Genomic DNA, 17542 nt, shown 5'->3' on the forward strand with positions numbered 1-17542 from the left:
GGAGCTGCCCGGCACAAAGATGGCTGCTCAGCGCCTGCACCGCCACCCCAACCCCCGCCCCCGCCCTGGGGGAGCCAGGCTTGCAAAATGACGTACCTGGAAGCTAGTCAGGATGGCACCTCTAATAATGATCATTCCTAACGTTCTGTGACAAACTGAAAGTCGGAGGTGGTATGCTTCATGCTACAGTTACACACAGAGTCTAGGCTAGGTCATCCCAGAACACCAAACTACTTATTTATTTATTTAACATATAAATGGATGCGTACCTTTAGGCTACCTGGGTTGCAAATAGGTTAGCACAGGTCACTTTGTAATAGGAATTTATAGCAATTATAACACAAATCTCAGCGGTGGTAAACAAGATTTATAGTAAGCCCTCATTTTGTACTGAGGCCTGTAGTAGGCTCCAAAAGACCATACCAATCCAGAATATCAATAAACAAGTTGAACATTTTTTAAGATATATTTTATCATTATCATTAACTTTTTTTCCCTTGATAGAGTGTTACTATATAGCTAAAGCTGATCTCTAACTCATGATCTTGTGTCAGCTTCCAAAGTTTGAAGGTACATGCCACCAGAACTTGTCAAATGCAAAACTGAATGTCAAATGGGTTATTGCTTTTTTTTTTTTTTTTTTTTTTTTTTTTTTTTGCGGGTGGGGGTGGGGGTGGGGTTCAAGACAGAATTTCTCTGTATAGCTTTGCAGCCTGTCCTGGAAATAGCTTTGTAGACCAGGCTGGCCTTGAACTTTCAGAGATCTGCCTCCTGAGTGCTGGGATTAAAGGCTATGCCACCAACTCCTGGCCGGTTAGTGCTTTTATAAACAAATAACAAACCAGGAGACTCACAACAACCAATCATAAGAGGAACATATGGAATACATGGCCCAGTAACAAAGAACACACTGCATTTTACAGAGGACCTGAGTTGAATTTTCAATACCAATGTCCTATGATTCACAACTGTGTGTAATTCCCCAGTTTCAAGGGGATCTAGCCGCTGGCCTTTGGCCACAGAGGACACCTGAACTTAAGTGTACATACCCACACTCAGACATATATGTTTAAAGCTAATGAAAATAAATCTCTTTTAAAAATAAAAGGCCAAGGCAGGAGGTTCTCAGTGACTTCAAGGCCAGCCTGGTCTACAAAGTGAGCTCCAGTCAGGACTGGTACACAGAGAAACCCTGTCTCAAAAAATAAAAACAAAAGACAAAAAAGAAAAGGCCAATGCAACCTGGGCAAGTATGATTAGGGGGGAAAAAAAGTTCCCTGTTTTAACTTCCTAAGGAAAGTAAGTTTATTTTTGGTTATTTTTGTTTGAGCCTGCATGTAGTATAACCTCCTCTTGGCCATGTAGCAAAAAGGTATCCTTGAATAAAGTGGTCTCACACACACACACACACACACACACACACACACACACACCTACCTTTAATCCCAGAACTCAGGAGGCAGAGACAGGCAGATCTGTGGGTTCAAGGCCAGCCTGGTCTATGTAGTGAGTTCTAGGACAGCTGGGGCTACATAGAGAAACCCTGTCTCAGCTCTCTAATGTACCTGAATTCTCCCAAGATATTTGAATTGGGGGGGGGGGGAGGGTAATTGTCCTTGCCGGTCTTAGTTAATTTTCTATTGCTGTGCTAAAATACCATGCCCAATGTAACTTATAGAAGGAACAGTTTATTGAGGCTTACAGTTTCAGAGGGTGAGTCTATGACTGTCATGGCAGGGAGCATGGCACCAAGCAGGCAGTTATGGCACTAGCAATAACTCATAGATCACATCTTAATGGAAACCACAGGGCAGAGAGAGAGAGAGAAAGAGAGAGAGAGAGAGAGAGAGAGAGAGAGAGAGAGAGAGAGAGAGAGAGCACTAACTGGGAATCAGCATGGACTTTTGAAACCTCAAAGTCCATCCCTAGGGAACACACCTCCTACAAGGCCACATTTCCTAATTCTTTCCAAACAGTTCCACCAACAGAGGACCAAGTATTTAAACAGATGAGCCTCTGGGGAACCACTCTCATTCAAATCACCATAACCTCCTCACCACTTAAAAATTACCAGTTTGTTTGTGTGTACACACCATGGTGGATGTGTGGAGGCTTGTGTGTGCACACCGTGGTGGATGTGTGGAGGTCAAGAGTTGGTTTTCTCCTTCCACATTTGGGTACCAGGGATCAAACTCAGGTTGTTTGGGAAGTACCCTTTTTTTTTTTTTTTTTTTAAACCTGCTGAGCCATATCACCAGCCCAAGAACACCTTGTTTCATAGGTAAGATACTATGAGACCCATGAATCACAAATGAAAAACAATTAGTTCTTTAAATTTGTTGCAAATGTGGGTTTTTGACTCTGGTCTTGAACTGCAAACATGAAGCTAAGAAAATAAACAAGAAGTGGTCAATGTCTTTAAATTGTGAACTCCCACCTTCAGTGATACACTTCCTCCAACATGGCCACACCTCCTAAGCCTCCCCAAACAGTGCCTCCAACTGGGGACCAAGCATTGAAATACCAGAGATTTACCAGAGATTATGGAAGATATTCTTCATTTAAAGCACCACAATAGCTCCAGGCAAGTTGGCTCTGGATTCACAAAATTCTAACTCTCTACAATCCAAACTTCTAATCAGCCAATCAGCTTAGTAGAATCTTTAACATATGCATTATTTTAAAAGTGAAAACTGTGTGTAACTGTACAGTCTATCACTGTGTATTGCAGGTTGGCTTCAAACTTGAAAGGATCCTGCCTCCCCAGCCTCCCAGCTGGGCTCACTGACATGCACCACCATGGCTGGTCACCTTAGTAGTTTTGATATTAGCCATTCTTTAAAGCAAGGCAAAGTTCATATTGCTTGCTACTCTATCATCAGAAACCAAAGATAGAGGAGTGGGTGGAAGGTAGCAGATTTATTCAAGGCCAAACTTGAGAAAAATGGAGAGACGTCTCAGTCTCAAGCCTCCATTTTCTAAGGCTCAGAGAGTAAAGGGGTTTTTAAGAGACACTGGATTACAGGGAGTTCCCAAGATGGACAGGGGCTTTTTCTTTAGGTCACCATCTGCTTTTCTTCTTGAAAGTGGATGTAAAACTCAGCCTCCCATGGCCAGCATCTGCTATCTACATATGTATTTTTGAGATTGGGGGTGCGGTCTCACAACAGTCCTCCAACCTTAGCATATTTTTGAGATTACTGGCTGTGCCACCATGCCTTGCATGTGCATTTGCTTTTCAGATTAAAACAGTTCATGAAGAAAACAGAGGGTCATTTGCAGAGACTATCACATGAAAAGGACGGGGCATAGGGAAAAGTTTGGAAGAAAGCCCGAAACTAAAATTTCCTAGTCACCTTATATCCCAACCCCCTTCCTCCAAGGTAACCAACTTAATTATTTTTCAAGGCATTATTCCATCCCTTCCTATTTCCAATTGTGCTGTTGCGTTCCCCACTGTCAATTCTTGCAGGGGATAAAAAAGTGATGATGTTTCTGTTGCGACTGCTTTGTGTTGAGTGGGGATTGTGGTGTGTGTGTATGGAAGGTCTTGACATGATATGTACAAGCAGGAACATCACAATAGTCCCTGACCTCTTACAGCTAATCAATGAAGCCCAAGAGAGGGCTTCTCTTACACAAAAAGGATGGGGGAGGGACATAAAGTAAAAAGAAAAAAGGAAATGAGGATCAAAGGACAGCTTCTTTTCTTTTTTGGCTAGGACACTTTCAGACAAACCTGTTTCAGTTGTGGCTTGGCATAGGTAGGGTTTTCTCAACAAGTTATTTAGTGTCAACTCATATGTTTCCAGTGTAAAATGGGAATCATGGTGCTATCTAACAAAGGGTTTGCCGGAACACTGGGCCTTCTGTAACCCAGTTTGTCTTACAACTCATTACAAAGCTGAGGATAACCTTGAATTTTTGAGCTTCCTGCCTCACTTCTCAAGGGTTGAGATTACAGGCCTGTGCTGCCACTCCTTGCAGTTTTTGTTTCTTTTTCAGTGCTGGGGATCTTAATTCTGGTTCTCACTTATGCTAAGGAAGTGCTGTGTCTCCAAGCTCCATCTCCAGCCTGGTGGTGACGTGTCAATGAAATATGTAGTCCAGTGTCTGGCACAATTTCTAATAAAGTTTAACTAATCCTACAGTTGATACAAAGAAGTCTGGGGAACAGCTCATGTAAACTTTCATTTTTACATTTGAGTTCCTAAAATTTTACTTAATCAACATACAAAGTAACAAATTTCCTTGTGACATTTTTCGTACATACTTACTTTTAGTAGTCACCTCATGGTCCTGCCCTACTTTCCTCCCAGTTCCTTTCCTCTATCAGGTTTCCCCTTTTTACTTTCCTATCACATATTTTATTATCCTCCTCACCCTCTGATTCCTTAAAGCTTCCTTCCCCATTCCCTGAAACCCTTTCTAGTTCCCTGATCTCTACCCATACTCATTCCTACACAAGTCCACAAATATACAAATTAAGATACCCCTTTGGGGAGAGGATCAATGGATAAAGTTCTTGCTGTGCAAGTGTGAAGCCAAGAGTTAAAGTTCCCCAGAACCTATGTAGAGCTAGATGTGGTAGTATGCATCGTAATCCCAACAAGCCTCTGATAAGATGCTGGGCAGAGACAGGGGACTCCCCAGAAGATTATTATGGGAGCTCATAGCCTGGCATAAGAAGCAGTCAACAATAGAGACCCTGTCTCAGACAAGGTAGAAAACAATACCAATTACCAAGGTTGTCCTATGACCTCCACACTTCTGCCCTGGCATTCATATGCTCATACTAACCCCACCCCATATACATACATCTCATACACATATATAAACATTAATGTGCATGTGGCATTTCTTTTTTCAAACCTACTACCTCCATTTTCTGGCAAATATTGTTTTTCTTTATAGCTTAATAAACTTCCATTGTATATGAACTACATTTTTATGATCTAGTCATCTGCAGAAGGCTGACTCAATTTCCTTGCTGCTGTGAATGGAACAGTGACAAACATGGATGTGAAAATATCTTTGGGTATATGCCTAGGACTGATACAGCTAGATCATAGATCAGCATTTTTGTTTGTTTCATGATCCTCCATAATGATTTCTACAGTGCTTGTACCGACAGTGAATAGGGATCTCTCCCCATCTCTCTATACTAGCTAGCATTTTTCTTTTCTTGATAGTGATTCTGACTGAGGTGAAGTGGAATCACTAAGTAGTTTTAATTTGCATTTCCCTAAAAGGTAAAGATATGTAACATTTTAAGAACATTTATCGACCACTTTTCTTTGGGGCAGGGTCTGGCTACATATAACAGGGGTCCAGACCTTAAGCCCTGAGACTTTAGTACAATTGACTTCATGATGGAAATGCCATTCAGGCTGTAAAACTCAACATATAAACAACACCACCTGCCAAAACTAAAACAAAGATTTAATCCAGCAAAACCCATAGTTCTGGGTAAATCTCTAAAGGTACTAACCTTGCTTTTTTGGTTTCTGTAGTTCTGCTACTGGCTAACTGTTCTTGTTAACTGAAGTGTGTTAAATCTTGTCCTGAGAAGGCTCAATGCTACACGGGGTTTTGGAACACCCAATGTAGTCACTGACCTGCTAACAAAGACTTTCTATTGGCTTAAATCCATGTTCAAGCAGTCTTCTCTGGTGGACACCCCACCATGTAGTCTCAGCTGGCTTGGAATTCATTACATTGACCAGTGTGGCCTTAAACTGAGTGATTTGCCTGAGTGCTGGGATTAAATAAAGCCCTTGTACTTTTTTCTTATGAGAATTATCTGCTTAGTTCATTGGCTGAATTACTGACTGGCAGTTTTGTGGGCTGCTTTAACTTTTAAAATTAGCAACTCTTTTTTTTTTTTTTTTTTTTTAAATAAGGTCTTAGCACCGGCTTGCAATGTAGTTGAAGATAACTTTCAACTCATGATCCTCTGGCCTCCACCAACACATCAGGCTTCATTTTGATACTATTTTAATTCCAAACTACTTACATTTTGATACTATTTTAATTCCAAACTACTGACAGTTCTGGAATTCATCATTGGGCTGCCCATCTTTTTATGGTGGGGTGAAAGTTGGGGCTTGAAATCAGCCTGGTAAACTCTACCATTAGTTCCCCTATCTTTTTATCTATCACTTTCTATCCGCAGGAAAACAGCTTAGTCATCTTTGGAGCACCAGCTAAAATGCCAAGTTTCCAAAACCCTTTTTCAATATCGACACTAGCAACATTATAGCGTTCATTACCTACCATATCTTGTATGCCATAATTGGACGTCGGATACACTTTTAAATTTTGCTTTTATTGTTATTAACAGTATTACTGCGCCTCGTTGCGCATTCCCTCCCCCCCCCCTTTTTTTTTTTTACTAGACTGAACTTTTCTAGGACTCGGTTTTTGTTTCTAGAATCAATCTAGTTCATGATTTACTATCAGTCCGTGCAAGGGGACCACTGGAGAGACCTCAACAGTTGAGTGACGTGACCTTAGGTGCCGTCTCCGAATCTCCCTCCTGATGTGAGGGTACTCCTCTAGATACTAGCGGATTGAAGCCTGGGAGGTTTTTAGAAAACCAAAACCGCAAGCCACGCGTGGGCGGGAAAGCCCAGCCACCCGCCCCGGGCCGGCGGGAGAGTCCCACTGCGCAGGTGCATCAGAGAATGGCAAGCCGGCTCGGCTGGCTGCAAGTCTGTTTCCGGGGGCCAGCTCGACGCGGAGCTGACGTCATCGCTGTGCGCTGCCACGTCTCCTCAGCTCCTGGGCGATGGAGGCTGAGGATGAGTGGTGATGGGGTCGGGCTCTGCCTCTGGCTTTAGCTCTGGCTCTGGCACGGACTCCCGGTCTGGGTCTGGTAACCTAGAGACCCGACACAATTTTTCGACTCTCCAGAGGGACCCTGCCTGCGTCCCGGCAGCTGTTTTGGAGCGCTTCAAAGAAGGGAGGGAGTTCGAGTGCGTGGGGTCGGGTCTGTGAAGCCACCGCCTCCTCCCAGGGATCCCGCTCCGTGGCCGGCCTCTTCCATGCGTGAGTTTCACTTGCCTGCTTTGTCGTCCTGTTATCCCCGGCGTGCTTCGGCCCTTTCGGTCGCCGGGCTGCGGCCACTTGGTGATTCCTTCTGGGGGGCTAGTCTATTCAAGTGTGTGGTTTCTCGCCATCCTCTTAACCCACCCCACGCTCTTGTGTCTCAGCCTTTTGCCCCTCACCTTACTTTCTCTTTAATTGAGCAAGGATCAGTTTCTCCTTGCTTCTAACAGTTTGGATTCTTTGTCCCACCTGGCGTTTGTTGTTAGTCTGCAGCCAGAGGATCTGGAATAGGGAACATCGGATCCCTCTACAGTAGTAACCTTTCGAAAACGCCCCCTCCACCTCCAACGTGTAGTTTTGGGAGTATTTTTAGTTGTTTTTTTAGGGAAAATATGGTATATATCGGCAGAACCACATTTGCCTAAATTGAGGAAAACAATCTTTCTTTTTCTCCTACTGAAGATCGTTGTCGCCTTTTAATCTTGCAATTTCATTTATTTTTAAAAGTGGTTTTACAGTAGCTTTTCTGAAACAGGCAACCATTGGAATGAACTGAAGAAAGAAACAAGAGGGTTAAATGACGTGGTCAATGTCAGATAATATGTGACATATCTTATCTCAGCCAGATCCCTGGATAACAACCTGTTATTTTGGACAGTGATGAAGCTTCCTGTATTTCAAGTGACTTAAATGTGAAATATCAAATTGGAAATAAGTTGTGGTGTTTCATGTAAGCTTCCACCTGACTGTAGTTTGTTTTATATAATAATAAGTCAGCAACAAAAGACACAAATTGTGAATTGCCTAACACTGAACAAAGTGTAGATCAGATTTTAAGCCTCTGACCTTACCTCAAGGTCCAAGCCGTATACACAAATGGGAGCATTTGTTTGAAAAGTCAGTCTGTGTGTGTTTTAACAAGATCTGCTTATGTAGTTACACGGGCTTCTTTAAACAAGTTAGCTGGCATTTAATTTTTTTCCTCTTTTGTTATTCAGAGTTGAAATAAGTTTACAACCATTAGCCTGGGTTGCAACTGCAGGTAGCACTGGAAACTGACTGGTCCCTGGACATGCCCAGTAGAAGGAGGGGTCCTAGTCGGCAGCAGCTAAGCCGGTCAGCTTTACCTTCTATACAGACTTTGGTTGGTGGCGGCTGTGGCAATGGAACAGGCTTGAGAAACAGGTAAAGAAAAAAATAAGTCCTCATAATAATTTGCATAACGTGTGATCTATTTTCAGTAAGACTAGTATAAAAGTAATTCTAGTCAAATAACTGCTTATCAAACTGCTCTTGTCACTGAGGTGGAAATTCTGCCTTTGAAGACTGAAAACTTAGTATTTCCGAGTGCTTTGTAGGTAGAATGATATTACACGGGACCACAAAGTGGAATTTTTTATGTGTATGAGCGTTTTGCCTGGATGTATGTCTGTGCACCACTTGCATGCCTGGTGCCTTGTTGCATCCTCCAGAACTGGATGCAATTCAGATGGTTCTGAGCCACCATATGTATTCGGGGGATCAAATCTGAGTCTTCTGGAGCCAGCTCTTAAGTCCCCAACCCCCTTTAAAAAATAAACCGTTGAGTCCACTTTGTGCTGAAGTGTGGTTATCTACCAGGAGCCACACCCTTAAAGAAAGAAGCCATCAATTGTTAATAGCTCCTTAGTTGGGGGTGGGGCACTCATAAGCTCTTTCCCCTTACTTTGGCCCACCCCACATTTTATTATTAAAAGTTATCCAGGCAAAAAGTTGTTTGATATTAATAGTAACTGTCAACTGTACCATATAAATGTTAAGAATTAAATGTTAAGAATTGGGCCATGTTATACAGGATTCTAGAATTTGAGTTTGGTGTGTGTGTGTGTGTGTGTGTGTGTGTGTGTGTGAGCTCAGGTGTTATTCCTTAGGCACTCATCATCTTTGTTTTTGAGACAGGGCCTCTTAGTGGCTAAAGTCACCAGGTAGGCTACTTTGGCTTGCTGTTGAGCTCCAGGGGTCTACTTTTCTTCTCAATGCTGGGATTACAAGGGTGTATACCATTTGCCCAGTTATTTTGTTTTTTAAAGAACTTTGTGCCTGACCACTGTATCTATATCACTCCCACTCCTGATTCCTGTGTCTTCCCCAGTTCATGGTCTCTTTAGTTATTATTGTTGTGTGTATATACATATGTGTATGTATACAACCTACAGAGTCCATTTAGTGTTGTTTATGTATACATGTGTCCAGAGCTGACCTCTTATCCTAGACAAGAGTTCATCCCTGGAGGCAACTAAGTCTCCCTTTCTTAGAGTCATTGATCACCTGTAGCTCTTTATCTATATGGTTGGGGCTATGTGGCATTTCTTCTGTTCATGTTGGAACTGTCTAGGTGTATTTTTCCCATCATGTCTAGGGGACACTTGCTACCAACAGGTATTCTGTAGACTCTTTGTGCCTGCTCTTCTGACATTTTACCCAGAGCCCTAGGTGTAGGGGTTGTGTTGCAGATGGCACAGTTGAAGTGGGACACCTCCCTGTCTAAATGCATTTGACCAATTGTGGATCTCTGTGCTAGTCTTCATCTGTTAGGGGTGAGAGCCACATTTAACTGTGGGTGCAAAGATAGTGTTTAGAATATGGCTAGAAAATACTGATTTAGGAACATGACATTAATTAATTGGTTCTCTTCTCATGTCTGTGACCTCTTTGGCCATGGATAGTTGACTCTGTTTATAGTACCAGGGATGAATTCCCTCTTACTGAGTAGGCTTTAAGTTCAGTTAGACAGTCACTAGCTACCCCCAACATAAAAGAGGCATTATTGTACCATTGCAGGTATCTTACTGGTCCGGTCGTCATTGTGGTTCATATACTTTTTACAGCTGGGTAAGGTTGCTTCTCTCCATTGGCAGCTTGCTTGCATAGCACCTTGTCTTACTTAGAGAACTAGTTCTCAGGAAGGAGGTTTCTAGGTCTGTTTAAGCTTGATTTCTCTAAGTTCTGTGTCTGAAGTATGTGGTGTCATCAACAAGAAAGTCTTACCTTCAAGTTCTGGAGGGCAGCAGCAATAGTTCATTTTGTTTGGGGAGACTCTTATAGTCCTCTGACCAATAACTCCAAGGGAAGTTTCCCATGCTTGGCACTGGGGTTTTGTTAGATAATGAATGGCTCTTAGTGGGAGCATCATCACCCTGTGTGGAGTAACCCCATTATTAAAATACACACACACACACACACACACACAAATATATATATAAATAAAAGCTTGCTAAGCATGTGCATTACTACTCATTACATACCCAGCCCAGGAAGAATTATTTTTGCTAATCTTAACCAGAGTCAGTAGTGCAGAGATACTTTCTAGTCGTGTATTTGGTCAAGATAATTTTTTCCTCAATATTTTTGTTTCCTCCATCAAAAGAGTTTTTCCTTGCCTTGCTTTTGGTTTCTAGAATTACTAGTCAGTGCCTCTCCTGTCCTTCAGGGACTCCTGATATGTTCAAGAGTTTGTTTGGAGGTCCTAGCAGAGGACCTAGCTACTCCTTTACTCCTGACCTACCACTGGTCCTCATCCATTCATGAAAGGCCATTCTCTTTGACCGAGAGTACAGCTTGGAGCTGTGAGGGTGGATGGGATACCTATCTAGCCAGCTGCTCAGGTCAGCAGAGTTAGCTGTTTATTCTTCCTACTTGGCGTTGTGGACTCCTCTAGCATAGTTTGTTCTCAGAGCTGCCCCCTCCTTCTTTATGATCTGCTTTAGGTGGCGTAGAAGGAAAAGGTGATCAGGAAATCCTGAAAGTTGGGCCAGATTTACCAGCCTTCTCAGCTAGACTTAACTTTTTAAAAAATTAGTTTATTTTTATTTTATGCGCATTGATGTGTTTTGCATGTCTATCTGTTTGTGTGAGGATGTCAGATTACCTGGAGCTGGAGTTAGAGACAGTTGTGAGCTGCCAGGTGGGTGCTGGGGATCGAATCCCGTGCTTTGGAAGAGCAGCCTGTGCGCTTTCTACCCCCAGTCTGGCGTTTAAAAAGAAGCCCAGCTTGGTGGTGTACACTTGTGTTCCTGATACTTGGGAGGCTTGAAGGTGGGGGGGGGGGATCTAGAGTACAAGGCCAGCCTTGGCTACATATTCAGACCTTATCTCTAACAAACAAGTGCCTGGAGCTGAAGCTTCATTCCTAGGTAGTTTTGCTTATGTAAACAATGTAGTGGGAGGAAAGAGGAACATTTGAAACTGTTGATAATTGCTGGGTAGGTAGTAGTGGTTTACACTTTTAATCCCAGCACTAGGGAGGCAGAGGCAGATCTCTGAGTTGGAGACCAGCCTGGTCTACAGAGTGAGTTTCAAGACAACCAAAGATACAGAGAAACTCTTTCTCCAGGGGAAAAAAAATTGCTGGTATTTCCTTTTTTCTTTCTTTATTCCTTTCTTTATTTCTTTATTTATTTATTGTGACAGAGTCTTGGCTATGAAGCCTTGGCTGGCTTGGAAAAAACTGTAAACCTTGTTGGCCTTAAACTTACAGAAGTCTGCCTGCTTCTGCCTCTTAAGTGCCACCAAGCCTGACAGTGTGATAGTTTTAACTTGAGTATAGCAATGCTCATATAGCACCTCTAAATTATTTATTTATTTTGAGGAGAGAGTTTTTATGTATTTTCCTATTCTTTTTTGTAGCTCTTATTGGCTTTCAAGGTTTTAGGCATGTTTGCTTTGATCTACCATTCTCCATCTTTCTTTCTCTTTTAATATATGTAATTTTTGCAATTTTAGATGAGGGGATGGAAGAATGTGTTTTTCAATAGATTAAAATGAAAGATATTTAGTTTATTTTAAAATAGTTGTGACTATGATTAATATTTTGTGATACATTTACCTCAAGACATTGGTTTGGAAAAAGAAATTAACCCATGTAGAGATTCTCCCGCCCATGCCTCCCAAGTTCCAGAGTTATAAGTGTGTGCCACATTTCTCCATTTGTTTACCTAAATTCTGCTGCTGCTGGCCCCATAAAGACCAATCTCTTGCCTGCTATATCTTTCTTAGACATAACTATATGCAAAAATACAGTAAACATTCACTTTAGGCACAGTGAACTATTCTTACTATCTAGGGGAAGTTGTTTTATTTTTAATCACTAGAGAGAGGTTTGCCAAACACATCACTAGATGTAGTCCTCTTAAGCAGGTCTTTGAAGACAACTGTATATGTTACAACTTTTCTTACTGTAGTGTCAAAGTCTGACAAAGGCAGTTTATGGAAGGAAGGGTTTCTTGTGGTCCATGGTTTAAGAGGGTGTGGTTCCCTCAGTGTGGGGAGGTGTGACAGATTAAGGGGTGGGGCTTGCAGCTGGAACTCCACTTCTGGGGAGACATGAGAGCTATGCTTCCTCTTCTCCATTTCATCTCAGGCTATGGGATGGTGGCACCCACATTGACGGTGAGCTTTCCCATAATAAACCTGGAAAGCCCTTCCATAGGTGTGTCTCCCCAGTGATTCTAAATCCAGTCAAGTTACCTGAACTCCAGTTTTCCCTTGTTAGTTAGGGGAGAGAGCTCTTGTGGCTAGTCTCCAAAGAAAACCTTGGACATTGCCCAGTGCCGTAGTGAATGCCTGAAATCCTGGCACTTAGGAGGCAGAGTCAAGTAGAACTCTGTGAGTTCAAAGCTAACATAGTCTACACAGGGATTTCTAGGCCAGCCCGGGACCACATAGTGAGACCCATTAAAAAGAAAAAAGAAAAAAAAAAAAAAAAAAAAAAAAAAAAGAAAGAAAGAAAGAAAGAGGAGGAAGAGGAAGAAAAACTTAGGGTTTTGAATTTCTAAAGAGCTCTTTTGGTAGACAGTACCTTGTGTTAGTATTCAGGCATCTGTGCTGCTCTGTCCTTGGGGTTCTGACAGGATACACCTTCAGCTTCAGCCACTAAGTACCACCTGTGTATATTCACTACATTCTCTTTGAAAAGGTGGGCCTTGCCCACCTCCAACCTTTTTCTCTCTCTTTGCTTCTCTTCCTGTCTCTGTCTCTTTCCTCCCTACCTCTCTCTCTGTCACTCTTGATTTTCTGCTGCTCCTGTCCCCAGGTGCCAGTCTTCCCTATCCTTTTCCCCCTTTTCCATTCACTTTCCCCCAATAAAAAGCCCTCCACCCAAGCTCTGTCACATAGCATCTTTCTCTTTCCAGGCACTTTTTAAAAGTACAACACCTTGCATATGTTGTAACAAATTGCTGTTACTGTAATTAAGTGCATCCTCAATAGAAGTCTTAAATCTGGCTAGGGAATACAGCGCAGTAGGTAGAGTACAGGCCTAGCATGCTAGAGCCTTGGGTTTGATCCCCAGCAAACTGTTGAACCTGAGTGGTAGCAGACAGGCTTGTAATTTCTAGTATTCCAGAAGTGGAAACAGGAAAATCAGGAGCTAAAAAAGCAGCAACCAAAACAGGGCCTTCCACATTTTAGGCACTGAGCTATACCCTCAGACCAGGGATAGTATTTTTATTTTTCCTCAATATTACTTCTGTAATTAATTTTCTGCTGTGTATTGACCAAGTATTTCTTTTTAAACTTCTTAGAATTTTTACTTTTGATTAGTGTGTAATCATATATATTGGAGTATAATGTAGTATTTTGATGTATCTGTGCATTGTATAATTATTTAAATGATTTTGGTTTCTAAGAACTTTTGATAGATCTCTGCTGAAGCTTTCAACTTTATAGATTAGAAGGTGACTTAATCTGACAGAGTCTATCGGACTGCTTTACTATTTCCTTCTCATGCCCTGTCTGACCTTATCTCTTGTCTTTGGCTTGAAGTTTAAAAGGTAAAGCTGCAGAGAGTATCACAAGTGAGGACCGTCTTTGTCAGTACTTTGTAAATGTTTTTAAAAGATTCTTTTGAAACAAGCATTCACTGCTTATTTAGTGGAACAAGTATCTCAATGCATTTTCCTTGGAGAAATGTTTATGATATTTAAAATCTTGAATAGCATGTGCTTTTGCCCTCTATTTTGACTCAAGGAGAACCAGAATTTTATTTGCTTATATTAGAGGCTCCTAGCTTTGTAACATTTCATCAGCATTTTTAATTTCAACATGGCTAACTGATGTGAGGTAGTAGCTGTGGTTCTAATCCTTTGCATTCAAGTCATATTGTTTTTCATTATTTAGAATTAGCAAAGTTCATGTTCCCGGGACCCCTTAAAATACTGTAAATTCTATATTGTTCCTTCTCTTGGTATTAAAACCAAGCCTGTTTTTGCTTGTTGTATAAATAAGAGTCAACCCTTAGATCTCTGTAACTATTCCTAGGAAACTTCATTTTCTTCCATTTTCTCACTTGGGATAGCTGAGCTCTTCCTGACCTGTAAGCAGGCATAGGTGGGAGAAGAAGGAGATAGGGAGTAAGAGTCCTAACTTTTGCATTTGAAGAGATCCTTCTCTTTCATGACTGCATTGGCCTGCTGTCTTCTTAAATGTATATACCAACAGTGAATTAAAGAAAGTATTTGGTCACCAGGATTATAATTTAGTAGCTAAAACATGAATCTATACACACAGGTTATGTGATGGAATTAAAAAATACAAGAATAAAGGCATAATTTAAATTTGAGGAAAAGAGATGTATCAGTTTTGAGTTAGAGTAAACTTCACAGAGGATATGTTTGAAACATCCCACAAAACATCCCACGAGCAACCTACACACTTTCTTCTTGTGTGTGCGTGGGGAGAGCACACATGTGCCGCAGTGTATGGAGGGGGAGTGTGGAGGTCAGAGGACAACTTGCAGGAGTTTGTTTTTTCTTACTGTGTGGGTCCCAATGTTCACAGTTAGGTTGTCTGTACCAGTGGCTGCTCCTCTACTCACTGAGCCATCTTCCCAGCTAGCTAGCTTTTTCTTCCTTCTTTCTTTCCTTTCTTTCTTCCTGTGATTCTACAGATCTAACCCAGATAATTATATGTGCTAAGCTAATACTCTACCACTGAGGTAGCCCCCCTCGCACCCAAATCCCTTAATAATCTTGAAGAATGAATAAGAAATATCTACAACGTTTTTAAGGAAATTTTTTTATGGGGGAGGGGTAGTACATTTAAAGTACATTTAAAGGGAATCAAGTACACAAAAGGAATAATGCATGTATTCCAGATTGCACATAGCATGGACATCATATGTGGCACAGGTAGAGAAGGGACTTGTGGTAAGGTTGCTTTGTTAAGGACAGGGCCACACATGACTTACCAAAAAAGTTTGGCTGTTATTTCATTGGTCATGGAGAACTATTTTAAAGGTTCAGGTAAGAGAGTGATTTCAGAATTTCACTTAGAAAGGTCCTTGAAGGCTGGTTAGGGATAATTTAGGTGAAAGTTAGTAAATGGTTGAACCAAGATAGTGCATCGAGAGGGGAAGTAAAACTAAGGGAAATTTTATACAGTGGAACCCTGTCCTTTAGGGAGTGATTGGATATGAAGAGGCACATAGGAAGTCTCACTTAGATTTTTTTTATTTGGGTGGCTAGCAGAATAGGCCATGGACTAGTGTCAGGACTATGGGATGGGTGGCACAGGTGTTCACTAGGTAACTGGTAATGAGACTAAAGTCAAGGTGAGTTCTGTGGATAAATCTTAGTCTTCCATATCCAGGAGATAATGGAAAGCATAGCCACCTTTTAGATCACACACATAATGGGTGGGAGAGACAAGGGATGCGGGGAACCAGCAGTTAGAGTCAGGTGGAGGAGGCAGTAGGGCTTTTTAGGCAGTGTGACACTGAAGGCTGTCTCTGTCACCATTTGAGTTAACTATAATTTCTTTTTCAGGAATGGTAGTGCTATTGGCCTTCCAGTCCCACCTATCACAGCCTTAATCACCCCAGGTCCTGTTCGTCATTGCCAAATTCCTGACTTACCAGTAGATGGGAGCCTGTTCTTTGAATTTCTGTTCTTCATCTACCTGCTGATTGTTCTGTTTATTCAGTACATCAACATCTATAAGACCGTGTGGTGGTATCCATACAATCATCCTGCGTCTTGTACTTCATTGGTAAGTCTTCAGAAGCCTTGAAGTTCCTTGTCAGCAGGCAAGAATGCAGCTGGAGACAGTGGTTCACATAGCCCAGGCTGGGCTTGAACTGAGTGTGTGGCCAAGGATGACCTTGGACTGTTAATTCTTCTCGTTCTGCCTCCAGAATGCTACTACCTATCTAGAAATAAATCCTCTAATAAAGTATCTTGCTATCAAGCTTCAGATTTTTTTCAGAAATAAAACTTCCTCAAATTGTTAAAATGCAAATACTGCCAGAGGAAATGAAATAAAGTAAATGCAAGTGTTTAATAACATATCAGAAAGTTATTTGATATTTGGCTTTCTCTACATCATGTTAAATGCACTACCATATGTTACCATGATTACTATGATTATATTCCAGCAACTTTGTCTTTCTGGTAGTGATGGAAATCAAACCCAAACCCAGGGTTTTTTTTTTTTTTTTTGTTTTTGCTTTTTTTTTTTTTTAATTAAAGATTTGTTTTTATTATGTATACAGAGATCTGGAGAGCATGAAACCCTACATGCCAGAAGAGGGCACCAGATCGCATTTCAGATGGTTGTGAGCCACCATGTGGTTGCTGGGAATTGAACTTAGGACCTCTGGAAGAACAGTCAGTACTCTTAACCCTGAGCCATCTCTCCAGCCCTAAACCCAGGTCTTATGCATACTAGACATATACTTGATCACTAAGCTATATCTCCAGGATCAATGTTACCTTTTTAAAAGCTGAATTCATAATTATGTAATATTTTTAACACATGACAGTCAGAAAGCAGTTCTTCCTTGGACTATTAATCAAGGGATCTTCTTGATGGAAACTACCATCTTTTTATTTGGTTGTGAGCCTAGCCTTTTATGGCTGAGCCATCTCTCCAGCCCATAAAACTGCCATCTTTTAATGTGTGACCTTCAAGGTAGACGTAATTCAACTTTGTGGTCCAGATATGGAGGTGTACATAGGAAAATATAAAACACTGTTTTTGAGGCAGGGCCTCATATATTCCAGGCGGGACTCAACTCACTGTATATTAAGGATTACATTGCCAATCCTCCTTCTATATCCTGAAAGCTGGGATTATAGGTGCCTAGGTTCCAAGGGGCTGGAGCTGGAACTGGAACCCAGTGTTTCATGCTTGCCAGGCATGCAGTCTTATCAACTGAGCTACAGCCTAGTTCTTAAAGAAGCATGTCTTAGGGGCCATGCTTCCATCATTTTCATGTGTGTTCCTAACTAAGGGAGGCTAGAATGTCTGTTAAGTGCATATGTTGTTATTCTGAATAAAATTGTATTCTGTCACAAAAACTAGCTGTGTGTGCTGAGTACATAAAAGCATATTATGGATTAGAGAGATGGCTTAGCATTTAAGAATGTTTCCACCTCTTCCAGAGGACCCAAGTTATGTTATCTTCCCACACCTGACCTCTTTTCTTTGACTCACAACCTGTAACTTCAGATACAGA

General features: G+C 41.5%; 1 protein-coding gene across 1 annotated transcript in view; it reads left to right on the plus strand.

The window, feature by feature from the left end:
* The first annotated feature begins 6750 nt into the window (after positions 1-6750).
* The window catches only part of Tmem39a (transmembrane protein 39A), a 29103-nt gene continuing 18311 nt past the window's right edge, over positions 6751-17542 (plus strand). The window contains exons 1-3 of the mRNA XM_051191460.1: positions 6751-7050; positions 8049-8235; positions 15852-16074. Coding sequence (XP_051047417.1) covers positions 8123-8235; positions 15852-16074 — 336 coding nt within the window. The 5' untranslated portion in view covers positions 6751-7050; positions 8049-8122. The remainder of the gene's footprint in view (positions 7051-8048; positions 8236-15851; positions 16075-17542) is intronic.

The sequence above is a fragment of the Phodopus roborovskii genome, unplaced genomic scaffold, assembly GCF_943737965.1.
Source record: "Phodopus roborovskii unplaced genomic scaffold, PHOROB, whole genome shotgun sequence".
Classification (NCBI taxonomy): domain Eukaryota; kingdom Metazoa; phylum Chordata; class Mammalia; order Rodentia; family Cricetidae; genus Phodopus; species Phodopus roborovskii.